The sequence below is a fragment of the Dreissena polymorpha genome, chromosome 5 (assembly GCF_020536995.1).
Source record: "Dreissena polymorpha isolate Duluth1 chromosome 5, UMN_Dpol_1.0, whole genome shotgun sequence".
Lineage (NCBI taxonomy): Eukaryota > Metazoa > Mollusca > Bivalvia > Myida > Dreissenidae > Dreissena > Dreissena polymorpha.
In genome coordinates this window covers 36,289,283-36,308,310 of record NC_068359.1, presented here as the reverse complement: position 1 = coordinate 36,308,310, position 19,028 = coordinate 36,289,283, and the positions used below count along the sequence as shown (strand labels likewise).

The window sequence follows — 19,028 nt, the reverse complement described above, 5'->3', positions numbered from 1 at the left end:
AGGTCCATGATCAAGGGCATATGTCAAGGTCAGTGCTGAATATAGTTACATGCAAAAACCAGGGCCATGATCAAGGTCATATGTCAAGGTTATTGCTGGATATAGTTACATGCAAAAACAAGGCCCATGATCAAGGTCATATGTCAAGGTCATTGCTGAATATAGTTACATGCAAAAAACAGGTCCATGATCAAGGTCGTATATCAAGGTCATTGCTGAATAAAGTTACATGCAAAAACCAGGCCCATGATCAAGGTCATATGTCAAGGTCATTGCTGAATATAGTTACATGCAAAAACCAGGCCCATGATCAAGGTCATATGTCAATGTCATTGCTGAATATAGTTACATGCAAATACCAGGTCCATGATCAAGGTAATATGTCAAGGTCAGTGCTCAATATAGTTACATGCAAATACCAGGTCCATGATCAAGCAAGGTCATATGTCTAGGTCATTGCTGAATATAAGAAATTGAATCACGAACACTTTTTGCCCAGCATGGATGGATTTTAAATAACACCGCTAAAGTTGCAGGCAATGTTTAACATATTGTCCCGGCCTAGACTTAATTCAGAGTTACAATATAAACATTCCAGAAAAAAAACATTTTCGGAATTACTATGATTTTTGCATAACTCTGCCGAAGTGTGAAGCCTTCTGTGTCTAATTGGAATACGTAAGAATCAGTCGCAAGGTCAACGGTCATAGTCACAATATAACAATCAACATTTTGAACATGTTAAAATGACAGTTAACAATAGTTTAATGTGTTGCCACTTTAAAATTCTTTTGATAATTGATAACGTGTGTCCTAATTTCTGTAGACGTGTTTTACTAACAGTTTAAGCCGACGCTTAAAATGCTGCGTTTCTTATCTTACGTAGTCTAGTTCGAGCAGACGGAAAACTTATCGAACTTTGTTTTCCATCCATCACGCTCTTTATGTGCTAGCTTTATTGCAACCAATTTTTCTGTCGAAACAGAGATGCATTCGGGTTTTGCAATTGGGAGGGGGGGGGGGGCTCTTTTGTATCATAAACTTGGTTTATGTAAATATTCCCTTTGCAGCGCATAGACGCACAATTTTGTGAATGCGCTCTATTTTATTATTTCAATAAAACGACTGTTAATTCGCTTAATGCCGTTTCATGAATTTTACAGAATAAAGACCTCTAAACTACCTTCTTTGATGTGTGTGTGGTCGAATTTGCTGATATTTCGCCCGGCTTTTTGACAGTTTATTTATGTACATTTTGTCGGAAATATGGTTGCACTAAAGAATTTAAATAACTTGTTTTCTCAAAAGGGAAAACCAACACCAAAACGAAAAAAGCTGCTACAATATGACAACCAATAAAGCCATCCTCATCATCATCATCATCATCATCATAATCATCATCATCATCATCATCATCATCATCATCATCATCATCATCATCATCATCAGCATCATCATCATCATCATCATCATCATCATCATCATCATCATCATCATCACCACCACCACCATCATCATCATCATCATCATCATCATCATCATCATTTTCTTCTTTTTCTTTTTCTTCATCATCATCACCACCATCATCATCATCATCATCATCATCATCACAACCACCACCTCATCATCATCATCATCATCATCATCATCATCATCATCATCATAATCATTATCATCATCGTCGTCATCGTCATCGTCAACGTGATCGTCGTTGTCGTCGTCTTTGTCGTCGTCTTTGTCGTCGTCTTTGTCGTCGTCCTCATCGTCGTCATCATCAGCAGCAGCAGGAGCATCAGCATTAGCACAACAATAATACTGATACTGATAATAACAATAACATAATCAACGCCAACATCATCGTACTATTTTTCAGAATTGATGCTTTTTACAAAAAAAATCATCTCCACCGAAACCAACAACACCAACAGCATCACCAAATGCTCATTATATCGGTTGTCTTCACATTTAGATGCGTGATGTAAATGATACACAATGTTTTCGATAAATTTAAGTCTCACGCTGTCAATAACCGTTTCGGCATATTACGTACAAAAGCGTCACATTTTAATTTAAGAAATGTATTCACATCTTATTTCTTCGGAACTCATTAAACCCTGCACTACCCCATGTGGAAAATCTAACGATGCTTCATATTTTATCTGCTAAATTAAGCGGCAAAAAAGATTTTACATAAATACCTTTATGATGATATCTAACGAATCTATTGCCATTCAAATCAATGAAAAGTGAAAATATTTACTTTATATGTATATGATCTTTTCAATACGACTCAATTTCAAATTAATAACACGTGGAACGTTTAACTTGGTCTATTTAACGTGGTCCATAGAAAAACGTTTTGAACATTCATATGTAATTTAAAACATTTTAACTGAATGTCATTCAGGTTATTTGAAAATTTTGAGCATTGAACATCTCCATCTCATAAAAATTAATATGATGCTTAAAGTTTGTTTTGTCAGTTATTACCGTTATAACATTTTAAAAGCTAATATTTAAAAAATCATTATACATAATACTAAAGACATTCTCACCGTTTAGAACTAATTACGGGTCGATGAAATCTTATTGAGTATTATAGTGCAAACGGTCGGTCTATCCATAAAATCATCGGGTTTTTAATAAATAGGCAGGTGTTCAGAAGAATTTCTATCATAAAAATCTTTGCGGAATTTCAGTATTCCTATAAATTCAATATCATATATCCAATAGTAACAGTTGTAATTGTATATAATTTGATTGGCCTGCAACTGTAAATTCGTGGAGCCCAAAGAACAAATATCATTCGATTGCATATCAATACCTGAAAGAGAACACGAACTTCACAGATGCTAAGAAGAGTAAAACTGTGAAGGGTGACGAACTAGAGCTCGTTTCTCGCAAGAGTTCCAAATGAGATCTTGTTCTTTTATATGACTTTCAGAGAAATATTGAGATGTGTCGCTTAAATAGGTATCAAATGGGATGTTTCTTTTCTAAACAAATGTAAAAAAAGTGTATAATATTCACAAACGTATGATTACCAAAAAGACCATGAAAAATGTAAAAACCACTACTATGTGCTACAACGACGCGCACATCTGAAACTTTTTATCATCATATTGATAACGACAATGTTTGCGTCATTTACGACGTCATATAAATCGTGTTAATAGAAAACCAAATTTTCACTTTGTTTCGGTAGTCAATCATTTTTAATTTCCCGAGTGATCAGATAAATGAATATGTCCTTTCTATGATCACGGATGAATACAAGCTTTCTTTTTATTTATTTATTTATTTTATTTATTTTGTAACCACTTATTTACATTAAACAATTTGTAAACTGGAACAATGACGTCATGACGTTAAAAGAGACGCATTTTAAAGCAAAGCAATCGAAAATTCAGTCTTATTTTTTACTCTTTGAACTAATGAATTATCGCTTATAAATGACTGACGTTTGTCTATAAACCACAAAAAGGATTTGAATAAATTTAGTTTATCTATTCTATAACCAATCGTGTGTAAATTGAAATCATACACCATTTGCAAAAAAAAACGATCTTTTAGTTCCAAGCTTTCATATAGTGTCAGACTGAAAAGGATCGCCCATCAGGTTTGTTTTCCCCTTTTTGGGAAGATAGCCCATGGCTTTGTATTTGGGAATTTTATCGGCATTTTCAAGAAATTGTGAAAATAAATTCAGTAGCCTTCTTTGGTAGCACTTTAGTACAACCATATATATTGATAGAACTCTGAATAATAATTCAAATTAAAATTATATAAATCATTATTATGTACTTTGTTACATGTAGTTGAAATAATTTTGTGATAAAATAATCATTAGACACTTCTAAAAAAAATAAAATTAATAAAAACATTTTTTTCAAATTGGGATTTTTTTCCAAATTTTGGGAAAAAAGTATACCTTTTGCCATTGGGAACATAGCCGTTATTCGGCTATAAAATCGGGATAAAAAAAACCTGCCCATTAATCATACATCTGCTGCACCCCACCCCCTCCCTGTCTATCCACTTGATCCTTATGAACTAAATCATTAATATATCCGTATTGCTGCTATCCTTATGATCAACACCATTTGTTCAACATCAAATTGGCAATACAATAAACGGTATAAAACATTTTCCTACGATACAAATCATCAGTTTATTCATTACGTTTCGTGTTAAGGTAATTGTTTTGGAGATAATACATGTATTATATTTACTTTTTCAGAAGTTCATAGTCTGTTAAATCAATATGTAAATTTACTGTATAGATATTCGTAAACTTTTACGATGTATGAATTATTAAAGGAATAGATCAAACTTCTGAAATACAGCAATAAATAAATTCCGTGCACGTGACACGCAGTCAGCCAATCAGAACGCGGAGAAAGTAGACAGAGCGAGCGCTTGTACCAATCAGATGAAAAGTGAATAAACTTAGGCGAAGCGATTTCCCTTTTATGCTCGAGCGATACCTTAACCTGTAAACAAATGCTTTCTCGCTGTAGTGTTCAAATCAACCTTAAATGACATGGGGATATTAATTAAACACTCATCAAAGCTTGTGGTGAAAACTGTTGAAATAAAATCAGTTGAGGAGAATTTTACGAACGCTTGTGCTTAAAATATTGTATGAGGATTTTATTGTGATAGGAAAGAAACAACACAGTGATTGGAAATAACCTCTTATTACATATTGATATTATTGAATTATTATTCGGTGATTATAGTATATATGTGTATGTAAATCGTGTGTGTTTTCAATGTTCATTTAAATGGTGTATGAACGGGAGAACGAATTCGAAATATGGATGAAACTGTTCGCGGATTTAAACGCTGGATTACTGTTACTATAATTTGTGGATTAACGTTATCGCATTCTGCGGAGGCAAACTGGATGTAAGTTGTGTTTCGGTGCTAATTTACGCCCCTCACGACCTTAAGCGTGATACAGAATGAAACCGATTTAATGAGATGTCGTTGGTACTTATTTCTATATAGTTAAATTCTTAATTAGTAGCAATTTACATGCAACTAGTGATAAAATACCATTTAAGACGATTACATACAGTTCATCATACAACTTTTCGCTAATCAAATATTAAAATCTTAAGCTCTTCAAAAATCTCCGGTAAAGTGCTTATTGAATAATTTATAGAAAAATAAATTCGGAATTGTTCACAGAATACTAAGATACTTTTATATTTGCAGATATTTTTCACTCAAACTATTGCAGATATTTTTCACTCAAACTATTGCAGATATTTTTCACTCAAACTATTGCAGATATTTTTCACTCAAACTATTGCAGATATTTTTCGCTCAAACTATTGCAGATATTTTTCGCTCAAACTATTGCAGATATTTTTCGCTCAAACTATTGCAGATATTTTTCGCTCAAACTATTGCAGATATTTTTTCATGCATCCAATTTTTAAAAACTAAAACAAACTCTTCCATCTTAATATCTTCTTCTTCTTCTTCTTCTTCTTCTTCTTCTTCGTCTTCTTCTTCTTCTTCTTCTTCTTCTTCTTCTTATTATTATTATTATTATTATTATTATTATTATTATTATTATTATTATTATTATTATTATTCTATTTCTTCTTCTTCTTCTTCCATTTCTTCTTCTTCCATTTCTTCTTATTCTTCTTCTTCTTCTTCTTCTTTTATAACCATCATTTTGTTTGTCTGTTCTTCTTCACCTACATTGTTTGCTTCATGTTATTCTTCGTTTCCTGCTTTGTTATTATTGGAAGTTGTAAGTTGTGTTTAGTGGTGTTGGTAATGCAGTTGTTGCATTTGATAAATAAAAATGACAAAATAACAACGTGACATTAAATCCTATATACATGTAAAAAAAATCTGTAACTTTTCCATTGGTCACTCATGTTTGTGGATATAAAACACGGCATTGTGGACCCATCATCTCCGTGTATCTCCGTGTATCTCCGTGTATGCGAAATATCACGTCTGGGATGCAATATTTGGATCAAAAGATCTTCCGCATTGTCACATAAAGGCTTTAAGAACGTGATTATCATAAACGTGGTAACGTGAACATCTTAGTTAAAATACATTATTACATGTATCAAAACCGTATTGTCCTTACGCAATAATATAACAGAAAAAGGTGAAACGTTGAAAACTGTGATATGTCCAGTAGTATGATTTTCATTTCCCCGGTGTGAAAAATCTGACTTGAGGAAAATGTGGCCCTACATGAAATATTTTTTTGTATGGTAACTATGTGCATAAATTGCGCGAAATGCGTTTTGATTTGCGAGAAAACGATTAAAAATGAGTCCGTACTTACATTTAACCTGATGTATTTATTTATTTATTATTTATTTTTATTTTTTATTTTTTTATTTATTACTTTTTTAATTTTATTTATTTATTCATTTTATTTCATCTTTTGTTTGTTCGTTCGTTTTTTGGTTGTTTGTGAGTTATTTTGTGTTTCTTTCGTTTATTTATTAATATGTGTAGCATATATTTTGCAATTCGTTCAATGATAGATTTGTTTAAGCATTTTTTTATTGGTGTGTTCATTTATGTATTATACATCGCATAATTTTACAAAGATTGTCATATATTTTTCTTTCTTATGTCACTCTGTCGGACCTCAGTGTGCACTTGCAGAACGTTTTCGGACGTATTCAGTTCGGATTTAATATGTGATCCTTATCAAAATGGCCGCATCGGATGAACTCACGCGTCTTCTTAGTGATTTACCGTTTTCATTTCAGATTACGGAGATATCATTTATAGCCCAAGTTGATCTTCTTAACGAGCATTTTGTGATTCTCATCGCCTTATGGGCGGCTATACAAACTCAATCAGCTCTGTTGCCCTGTTTTACACCACTTGAAAACTGCTGGAAATTAAATCCAGGAATGAATAAAATCTCACACAAGGCACACGTAGTACCGAAATGGATTGTCATTCATGTTTACGTATACTTAAACGCATTTTTATCACCTTCACGTCACCTTTAAGGCCAGTGTTTGAAAAAAAAGTTGTACCAATTAGAAAAACTTATTTCTTTTTCGATTTATCTTAACAACTTATTTAAAAACACTTTTCTTTGGATGTTCTGAATATAAGAGGAATGCTGATGCAAGAAAATCTTATGTTACATTACATGTTCATATTTTTATTGCGACATAATTATACAATAATTGTACATGTACATGTATATCTAATTCAAATAAACATCATTCATATCTTTGTCATGTTTCTGTGTATCTCGATTAATGCTAACACAACGTTTACAACAATCTCTCAAACAACGGTATGCATACATTTCGAAAATCAAACTCAGCCATAGGCCAAAAGAAGATGAGACTTTAAGCCAAATACGAAACTAAACACCAGCTTATCGAAACTAACGAAGCTAGATTCAACCACTGATTCGAACCCTAAGTACCCGGATCAACGTTTTACTGTATAATAGCAGAATAAATAAAAAGGTATCACCAAATCTCAGTAATACTTCGACCAAAGAAGTCGTTATATTATTGAAGTAAAAGTGTCAAACTGACTTCTTAATTTCAACGAAAGAAATTCGGGATAAAAATAAGCACGGTTTGCTCTTATTTTTCTATTTTAATGATTTAAAGCTCTTCAGATTTCATCGAAGAAATACTTAACGTACATCAATAATTGCAACAGGAAAATCGGTAGAAATGACAATAAATTTTGGAAAAAAAGAAGTTTTGAGTTTTATTATTTACATATGTTTGAGTTGATGTCTGTGATACAGCAGCTGCTATTTATGTTAATAAGTCGACACTATTTTATGTTGGTCTCATATCAAGGAAAATAACTTCATTAATTGCTTTAAAATATGCTTTATATTATGCTGCGATTACATTTAATGAAACTCGCGTCTAATACGACACCGTTTAATCAAGTCAATCATTAAAGGGATCTTTTCACAGATGTGTGCATGTATTAAAGTTTGTAATTATATGCTTTATATAATTGGATCTAAACAGCTCCAGTAAAAACAATAATGAAATTAAAGAAAGAAAAAAGTAACCCTCAACTGGGCTCGAACCACTGACCTCTGGAGTAAAAGTCTTACGCTTAGACCACTCGATCATCCGTGTTCATGAGTGATGTATTTTATACTTTATATAAGCAATCTCGAAGTGTCACAAAATATAACGACAACAACAGCAATCGCCAAGTTATTCAATCGTTTCGCGTACAACGCTTTATAATTTCAGGTTTTTAAATCGTCAAAAGATGCATATAATGGATATTTTAGAGCATGGCAAATGGCCAGTATAACTGTTTCCTCACAAATATCATATCAAAACTACAACAAAAATTTGCGAATCCGAAACAGTTATTTTTCATTTTGTCAATGTACCAAAACGTGAAAAGGTCCCTTTAATGAATTAGGATGAACATAAAATATAAGAATGTTTAATTGATATTAAAAGTGTCAATAAATATGTGGGGTGCAACGATACGGAAAATGCAGTATAACAGTATATTGAGATTTATGACATGGAACAGACTAACGCGTAATAATATCAATTCACATGCTATTGCTTCAATGGACTTTGATATCTGTTCAAAATCAAATGAATTTTATTCTTTTATAATTAAAAGTACTTTTGTACCTTTACATACAAAATAATCTACCAGGGCCTGTTTTGCTTTCAAAAATTAATATGTAAAACAAAAGTTATGTATGATTTAAGATAATTCTTGTTTATTCTCTCATTTTGTTACTTTACTTTCAGTTTCTCTTCCTTCATATTATGGCATTATTTGTTTTGAATGTACCTCGATGTACCGATACACCGGTGTAATATTGCTCCCAAAGTAAATGTGTTATCTATAATTTATGATGGATTAATTAAGTGTTTTCTTGAAAAAAATTATTTAAAAGTGTATGGATAAACGAAAAATAATCGCTAGATGTGAATTTGAAATGAACGCACAAGTTTAAAATAAAAACTATTTGCATTCCAGTAAAAGTAGGTTTCCAATAACGTTTTATGATGATCTATGCATACACGTACGTGTCCTAGTCTCTTCTCATCTGATGCCAGTAATGTCTTCTGCGCATGCATTATCGTTTGAGAAAGAATTATTTTCTGAGCTGTCATAATATAATTATTCTGATTATTGAGTTCGGCCTTGCATTATCTTCAAAGTCTCTATTTTCTTTTGAGTCTGCATTATTTTATTGTCTGAGCTTGCATTATCGTCTGGGTCTATCTCATCTTCTGAGCCTAAATAGTCTTCTGAGCCTGCATCATTTTGCTGAGCTTGCATTATCGTCTCTATTATCTATTATTTGAGTCTGCATTATCTAATGAGCCGCTTTATTTTCTGAGCCTGTATTTTTGTCTGAGTTTGCATTATCGTCTGGGTCTATCTTGTCTTCTGAGTCTGCATTATGTTCTGAGCCTGCATTATGCTCTGAGTCAGCATCATTTTCTGAGAATGTATTATAGGTCGAGCATGTATTATCTTTTAGCCTGCATTTTTGCGAGCCTGATTTATCTTCTGAGTCTGCATTATTGTAGCAATAATTATTCTCTTAGCCTGCAGTATGTTCTAAGCCTATGTTATCCTTTGAGCCTGTATTATCTTTTGAGCCTGCATTTTTTTTCTGAGCCTGCATTATGTTCTGTATCTGCACTTTCTTCTGAGTCTGCATTATTATAGCAATAATTATTCTCTGAGCCTGCCTTATGTTGTAAGCCCGCATTATGCCCTTAGCCTGCATTATGTTCTAAGCCTAGGTTATATTCTGAGCCTGTATTATCTTTTGAGCCTGCATTTTTTTTCTGAGTCTGAATTATGTTCTGTGTCTGCACTTTCTTCCGAGTCTGCATTATTATAGCAAAAATTATTCTCTGAGCCTGCATTGTGTTGTATGCCCGCATTAAGTTCTAAGCCCTCATTATATGCTTAGCCCAGCATTTTGTTCTAAGTCTGCATTATGTGCTAAGACTGTGCTATCTTCTGAGCCTGCATTATCTTTTGAGTCTGATTAAGTTTTGAATCTCCATTGAGTGTTATTTTCTGAGCCCGCGTTATCTGTTAAGCCTGTATTTTGGTTTTGAGTAAGCATTATCTTCTGAACTTATATTTTCTGCTGAGCCGTCATTGTTTTTGAGCCAGTATTATCTTCTGAGCTTATATTATCTGTTGAGCAATTATTGATTTTGAGCAAGCATTATCTTCTTAGCTTATATTATCTGTAAAGCGGCCATTGTTGTTCAGTAAGCATCATCTTCTGAGCTTATATAATATGTTGAGCCGTCATTGTTTTTGAGCCATCATTATCTTCTGAGCTTATAAAATCTGTTGAGCCGTCATTGTTTTTGAGCCATCATTATCTTCTAAGCTTATAAAATCTGTTGAGCGGCCATTGTTTTTGAGCCAGCATTATCTTCTGAGCTTATAAAATCTGTTGAGCGGACATTGTTTTTGCGCCAGCATTATCTTCTGAGCTTATAAAATCTGTTGAGCCGTCATTGTTTTTGAGCCATCATTATCTTCTAAGCTTATATTGACTACTGAGCCGTCAATGTTTTTGGCCCAGCATTATCTTCTGAGCTTATATTATCTTTTGAGCCATACTTGTTTTTTAATCAGCATTACAATGTAAGAGACCGCGCTGTAGCCCCAAACTTTACCACTATCAAGCGTCTAGATAGTAAGGTATATTATCATAAAATATAACGTATTTCAAAATTATTGTATTGAACTATTAAATTGAACAACAAACATACGTTCTTGAAATGTTTCCGTTTAAGAAAAAAAAATCTTCACATTAATAGTTTATGGGCTTATGTGCCAATATTGCTGACGAATGATATAACTTTTCGATTTGCATCGTTAATTAATTCTGCCACACGTTAATATCGTTTTTTCATTACGAAAAGCGATATAAGAATATGAATGTGGCATAGATTTATAATTTAAATGTCAAAGATTCGCTTCGAGATTGCATAAATATCATCATTCAGAATGGAGCACTGTTTCTGATTTGTATTGCTATTTAACAATTAGGCATCAATTAGATTTATTGAAATATGTTCTCAAAATAGAAATAATTATTCATATCAGGAAAATTAAAATATGTAAACGCTTTTTGTGATTCATAAATTATAACTTATTAATTTAAATGACTGTTAATATGCGCAGGAAACACGTCCTTGTAAATTGAAAAAAAATGACTAAAAATATTGTGCAGACTATGTAATAATTATCATGTGGTCATTAATTCAAGATTTTGATAACCGTGTATCTTATAAACAAGTTGAGTATTAGCATGGTCATTCGTATTAAAGAAATAGGCGCAGACTACTAACAGCATAGACAAAAACCATAAACCCATTTATGCCTAGTGTCTAGAAAAAAAGGCCTTGACAAACAGCGTAGACCCAGATAAGACGCCGCATGATGCGGCGTCTCATCTGGGTCTGCGCTGTTTGCTTAAATGAATTTCTGTAACAAATATTCTAAATATAGAAATACATATACTAGACATCTCTTATTTTTGAAATAAATTGATCCAATTTAGAAGGATGGGAGAGCCCACTATGCATGAATGGGTTAAAAAACAATGCAGACTCTATTATTATTATCACATGGTCATGAACTTAAGATTTGGATAACCGTATTTCTTATGAACAAGTCGAGTATTATCATGGTCGTTCGTATTAAAGAAATAGGCGCAGACTACTAACATTATAGACAAAACCCATTCATTAGTTTGCAAAAAAGAAAGTTGAGTATTGAAATAAATATAAAGCTAAACTTGTGTGTATCAATTCAGTACAAAATAACCTATTGGAATTTATTGTTTTACCTAGAATACTGCAATGAATTCTGTTGTTGTTGTTTTTTTCGTAATTATGATTGCTTATGCTGTAAATTTTATAACAACGTTCTCCAATTAGCAATTCATTATTTTAATATAGATCTATTTAAATATTGTCTAATGAATTATTATCTATTGAGCGTTGTTTATAGACAAATAATCGTCGATGTTTAAGGTCCTAAGCGTGGGAATTAAACCTCGATTTCTTGAATTGATCGGAAATATGGGTCGTTTCATGGGCCTAATAAAAACGGGTTTTCGAACATTTTCTCGATTATAACTACATACGAAACCATGGCAATATGCGACATATATTTTTACGTTTCGGATATCGTGTTTCGTTTTTTTTTTATATTCAATTTTACATTGGTTAAGGTTTTTGTTGGTTGTCTATCATAGCCTGTGCGAGTTGTGTTAGACTGCATTATTATCAAACGGTATATACCCGGAAATTTTGATGTATTTCAGGTTCTTTTGTCTTCATGTTTTTATTGATTTCTCGCAAAAAATATCTTAGTAAGGCGGTTTAGAATTCATTTTTATGTTTCCGTTTCTTTCAAAGATGGACGCTGACGAGAAGCGTTTACAATTTATCAATTGTTTATGTTTACTCTCTTGTTTAATCAAAACCGCCTACGAAAATCAGTGCGTGTATGTTGAAAGATATATCGTTAAAACTCGCAATAAACGGACATGGTTGCGTTGGCTGGAGTAAACAATCCATGTATCATTCCTTTAAAACATGCGGTTCACCATCGAGTCGATCAAAACCATCTGCAACGATGCATGAAATTGGCTTAGTTAATAATTATAATATTACTTGAAACATATCAATTTACCTGTAATTGTTTCTCGTCGCCTTCGTAATTTCGCAACCATGTCAGCAGTCGGCTCCCACAGTCTTTATAAATAAAGAAAATATGACATGGGGTGCTACTCTTTGATCTCTTTGATTACGTAATTAAATTTTGCAATTTCTTTTTAACCGTACATTACTGCGTTAATACAGCGATATTTCGCTACATTTAACAACAGACTAACAACCAAAAATTAGCGTTCTATCAGCATCAAACCAGAGTTTGAAACGCATTGCACGCAGTAGCATGGTTTGCAGTTTGGATTGCCCTTTGTGCATTAATGTGTGCGAATTGTTTTATTTTTTGACATCTGCAGGCTTTTGAGTACAACGGTTTAAGTACGGTTTTTTACAGGACAGACAGTTGGACTAATAAGATATTAATTAATGCTGCTCTGTTGTTATATCGGGACTGTGAACGCAAACTGGCTGCGTTCCCAGATTAGCCTGTGCAGTCTTCAAAGCCTATTTTGGACCCCTCTTTAGCCTGTGCGTACTGTACAGGCGTACTGGACAGTCTTATCTGGGACGTCACTCTGCGTGCGCACATGCATTAAGCCCAGTTAGAACGGGAATCATATCATTATTGTTCCACGTTGTTCTCTAACATGTGTAAGGAGCTTGAACAAATACTAAACTAAAACAGCATGTCTGTAATACATGGTTCTGATCTTTGAAAGGCAAACTCACTACTATTATCCTATGTTGTTTAAAATAATTACTCATATTTAGATCGATAATTTATTTCAAAAGTATGTGCACAAAACGTATGCAATTGTGTAAACGTATGATATAGGTGTGTTTCTGTATGTGATAAAATGGAAACAACACAAATGCGTGTATGAAAACCAACGACTTTACCATATTTTGTCATAATTAAACAATTGGAAATCCTTTATAAATGTTGACTCTTCCTATTGTCATCGTTTCTGTTACTAACTTGATTGTTCAAATAGTTACTAGCATTCATGGCGGAACAAACAAAATTTCTTTTTGATTATGCCTAGAATTGTTTATCTGGTCTGACCGACTATCTTTAAACTTCTATATTATTTATTATTTAAGTAATTGCAGATAAACCATCAATCATTATGTGCTTCAAACACACGTTTCAACCTGTAGATTTGGCTTTTAAAATACATTTAGATTGTGGCAGAAGACATTAACAAGTGTGCACAGATGCATTTATTTTAATATGATTTTCAATTGAAATCGTTTTCAACTGAAACAATAAATTCATAAGAATTTTTAACGTGCGATACAAATACTTATTTTATTGAAATGTATTATCTGTAAAGCGGCAGGTACAAATATAGCACACACAAAAGGAACGATACAAGAAATACGTGTCAACTGTTTCTTAAAATGTAATTGTTACATAAAAATTGCCATCGGTCTCGTCACTTTTAATTTGTTAGAACGAAAGACGATGATGCATTCGATGTTTTCAATGAGTCTATTATTAAGTTTTTGTCTTGGCCCTTGTTAGTACTGACATTGATATTAATGAAAACATTAATTATTATTTTGCAGTGTTATAATCCATGTTTTAGCTTGACGCGACATTATTTTTTTAATGGCATCCACTGTTGTTTTGAAATATTTGACAAGCAAAAAAACAACGTGCTGCATGTTGTAATCGTACACATGTCCGCCTATTACTAGGAAAATGTTTTAACTTGTTATTTTTGCTCGTGCCGAAATGTGTTTTTTTATATTTTGGTTTTCATCGCAAACCCTTCTCGTTTTTACATATATAACTTCCTTTAATGCGCTGAGTTATTGCAAATTTTAAGTCTGCGTCATAAACGAATTCTCTGCTATTGTATTGAATGCGGAAATCCATTTTATGAAAACTTACCGTGGATGTCCACTAACAAGGCTATGGTTTCCACGTACTTTTAGCGGGCCCATATTACTCCATCTCTTTCCATTCTCTATGTCTTCACAGCGTTTCACGCAAACTCATCGAAATCATGCGGAACAGCGCTTTCCAAAATTGATATATTATTATCATGAATAAGAAGGTGCATTGAAATAGGCGTTTGCATGACGTTTCATCTGTATTTTTAGCCTGATGATCAAATTAAATCAAATATGAATTGTCACTCAAATGTATGGTTACATAAAGCGTTATGTACATATTTCATTTATTCTCTACGTTATTTTCGTAATTGGTTTGTAATTTTACATTTGTCACACTTCCATTAAGCTTAATCGGTTTGAAACAACACTAACAACAATGACAACAAAATAAAACACCTATCAATTATATAGGTTAATATGACGTTGTTTGAAACATGTACTTTGGTTAAAACGATGTGACCTTCACATCTTCAAATCGCACCTGATATCAATAAAAGATGTGGAGACTGAAGTGCCACATCTGATCTAATTTAAAAATAAACCGTGTCTTCATACAGAATAGTTAAAGTGATAATGCATCAAAATAAAAAAAATAAAAATGAAATAAAATACGACCTCATTATCGCTTAGCCGTAACCCAATCAGAATGCATTTTGTAACAATTATGAACTTATTATGTACAGCCAGTGAAATACAGAATATTTGGTTCGAGTAATAATTTGAAAATACGTTGTTAAATGATACAACGAAGCGAAAAAAATATAATAAAATAATTTCTAACGATTCTTTAAGTGTTCTATAAACAGCTTGGACCTTTGTTCCGTGTGTGCAATTGACCTTAATGAACACATTATGCTTGTGTTCGAACTGTGCAATTTATCTTCATTTAAGTTGCACATTCTCTTTGATGTCATAGAGCGCTAATCAGGTGTGCACATTCCATGTTTTTGCACAATCAGCGTAGTATTTTTATTGTGCTTATTAGTACATATTTCTCTGCAGATGTTTCTTACAATTGTCGTCCCGATGGTCAACCGGCAACAAATGTTTTTAAACAGATCCGTACTTCTTGTATACAAACGCAAGTCATACATTGATTGTTCCTTACTCAAAAGTAGTTTAATGGGGTTGTACTTGCGCTGTTCATTTGGTGTGTTTGATCGATTATCAAATGCACACATTCATATATATATATATATATATATATATATATATATATATATATATATATATATATATATATATATATATATATATATACCACGAAATACGTTTCACTGACAACGAATAGCATTTATAAAATTGCCAGTATCGGCCAACCTGTAACTATGGTTTTGCAAACACTTTCGTTCTACATGTAAACAAAAGCACAATCATACATCTGTAATATTCCTGTTAGCAGCTAGTTTATTGAACGCACGTGAAGCTTTATACTATTGTAAATGCAAATGGATATATTTCTGTATTATTATGCCTTTATAAACATGCAATGCAGTTTTGACTTCAACTAATAGTTTAAAAATGTGTTATTCCTGTAAAGGGTCCTAAAATTAAAACGTTTCCAGTCAGAATAACATGTAGCAGGTGTGCAAACTGTTATTTGTATAGATGCATAAGAATAATGCGAATCGAGGATCATCTTAAAATCGAGTCAACATTGTATGACAGCTTGTACATCTAATCATGACATAACTTTCTAAATTTGTATCCAGCTTAACTAGGTGCAGATGTATCATTATTCACGCATCACACGGGCCAATACAATAGAGAGTTCAGCATGGCAAAGCTACAACTGGTTCGTGCAGCATACCAATGCACACTGTGCAGTCTCCTAGCGGACGCGGTCCGAGGTCAGATCGCAGTCCTCACATTGCATGTGCACACGTGACCTTCGCGCCCCCAGATCCGCAAAACTACCAGTGTTGTTTTTATGTAAAATGTCGATGATGTTTGCGCCATGGCTTGAACATCTTGGGTTTTGTGTTTGTTTTTAAAGCTTGACTTACTTAGATACAATTATTGGGATATTATTCAAATTTTCACTTTGACTTTGGTGCATCCATCGTGTTTAACACGGTATTGATTGTTTCGTTTTCGGCAAACACTCGTGTAGGTGTTAATTGTGGTAAATTTCGTTACGATTGGATTTCGATAATTAATTTTAAAATTGTTAATAGCGATCCAGAAAAAAAAATGTCCATTTGTTTGGCGATACCGTTGGTTAAAATTGTGATTTTTGAATAGACTTTGATACATATGTGTCATGGTGCTGTTTTATGTTTTCGATTTAAGGAATTTCACTAAAATTATAATTATCACTATTGGTGCGTTTAACAATCGACGGCTTTGCGATGTCATTCTCTCATCCGTATTAATAAAACTGATCTCGTCGTTTTTATTACCCATAGAGTGCTTCAAATGAGTAATAATAACAGCAGATAACGTTTTGTTTCGAACATTTTCAAAATCTGAAATTTCATCTATGAACAATAATACCGCGATGTCGTCGATGTAGTCTACTTGTTCGACCAAAATGTGCCACATCATGTCCCGATGTTAACATATGCAAGTGTTGGCCTTTAATTGATTCTTAATGACTCTTGATTGTCCTGATGTGACACCTAAATCACTTACTTGGTTCGACATCTGACATCCTCGCGTCGTTTGACAAAGGTTTAACAGTACTGTATGAATGAATAGTTCTCTCTTGTACATGGCATATTTTCCAAAGTGACTTTAGTCTTGCCCTGTTTGGGTTGGAATATTTTTTGTCTGAAAGCAAACAATAACATATTCATTAATTGTTGTTTTTTTTAAATATATCCACGGTAAACGTAGGAGGGATTTTATGAGTGTTTGTAATAAAAAGTTTTGCCTTTAAATATACACATAAACACAAATATTAATGTGCATTAAGTTCGAATCAATTGATATCATTTATTGCGACATTAAACCTGTTAGTTATATCATTTTTGGTGCAATATGATTAAATTAAAATACGTATAAAGCTTGCGTAACCACAACTCATCGGTGAAGTCTCCCTATAAGCACACATGAGTATATGTAAAATAAGTGTTTTAATGCTATTGTTGCGAAGTAAATGCACGTTTATCAGTTGGTGAATATAATTCAACGACGTTGTTTTTATTACACTAGTGTCGCCAGTATGTTTGCATAATATCGTCATGACACGTTGTGTGATTATTTTGAGGTTTATTTCTAATATGTGTTCAAATAAGACACACTGATCAAAATACACAAAAACGCTTTGAAATTTGTAAAATAATCACGAGTTATGTATCAGTACTATAACATAGTTTTGTATATACGACCGCTTGTTCGACCAATCAATATCGAACATAATTGACATGTAATTCAACGCATTTCCGACAAACGATATTGTTTCTTTCACTTCACATGATTCAATTGAATAATATATTGCATTATGTCCCTCAATTCGTATGATGTTTTAAGTCAATTTTCTAAAATAACTTTATAAATGAGACAATACGTTTGTTTCATCGTATCTTAAGTCGTAAAAAATTGCATGCATATGCGACATAAAAGCTTTCTGGATTTCGTTCAAATGTTCGTTTTTCACGAATCTGTAATAAAAATACTTAACACGTGCGAACAATTAACAATAATAATAATAATAAAATAATAATAATAACTTTATTTCTTGAAGAATTTACATTAAGAAATAATTTCCTTTTTACAATGTGGTCTTCAGTAACAAAACACAAGTATACATATTGAAACATGCATATGAACATACAAGGGAAAAAATAAAATTAACTATACAGTTAAATGTTATAATAACTTCCTTATCAATTCCGACGACGACGACGAAGATGACGACAACGATGATAAAGATGACGATGATGATTATGATAATACAAAATATGCAAAATCATTCTTTCAAAAATCAATCTTTAAAAATAAATCACATCAGACACATCACTACAAAGTATTTACATAGAAATTTTTTTTAATGAGCATATATATATATATATATATATACCAATGATTTGTTTGTAGGTATTTTTTTAAATTTTATTTTGAATGTAGTATTCGAAGACACTTGTCGGATGCTTATCGGCATTGAATTACATATGGTTCGTGACCGAAACGAAAACGCTCGTTTTAATATACCGTCTTATGATAAATGTAAGATATAACGACATACACTGTTCAGTTTTTAAGCACAGGGGTATACTGACAATCCAAGTTTTATGATAATACCACATAATATAAAATATCAAGTAAACGTATACACGAGAATATAACGGGGTAAGTTTATTTGTATTATTAATCAATGTTGTATTAAACTATCTTGTTTACCTGTATATTACGTTAACATATTTTGTTAAACTTACAATCACATTTGAATTTTATTTGTGATACGATAAACGGTTATTTAAGACATGA

The 19,028-nt window shown here is 32.5% G+C and overlaps 1 protein-coding gene across 1 annotated transcript in view; it reads left to right on the top strand.

Annotated features, from left to right (window-relative positions):
• Window positions 1–4,486: 4,486 nt before the first annotated feature.
• Window positions 4,487–19,028, top strand: part of LOC127881667 (protein Wnt-16-like) — a 51,311-nt gene continuing 36,769 nt past the window's right edge. The window contains exon 1 of the mRNA XM_052429763.1: window positions 4,487–4,911. Coding sequence (XP_052285723.1) covers window positions 4,820–4,911 — 92 coding nt within the window. The 5' untranslated portion in view covers window positions 4,487–4,819. The remainder of the gene's footprint in view (window positions 4,912–19,028) is intronic.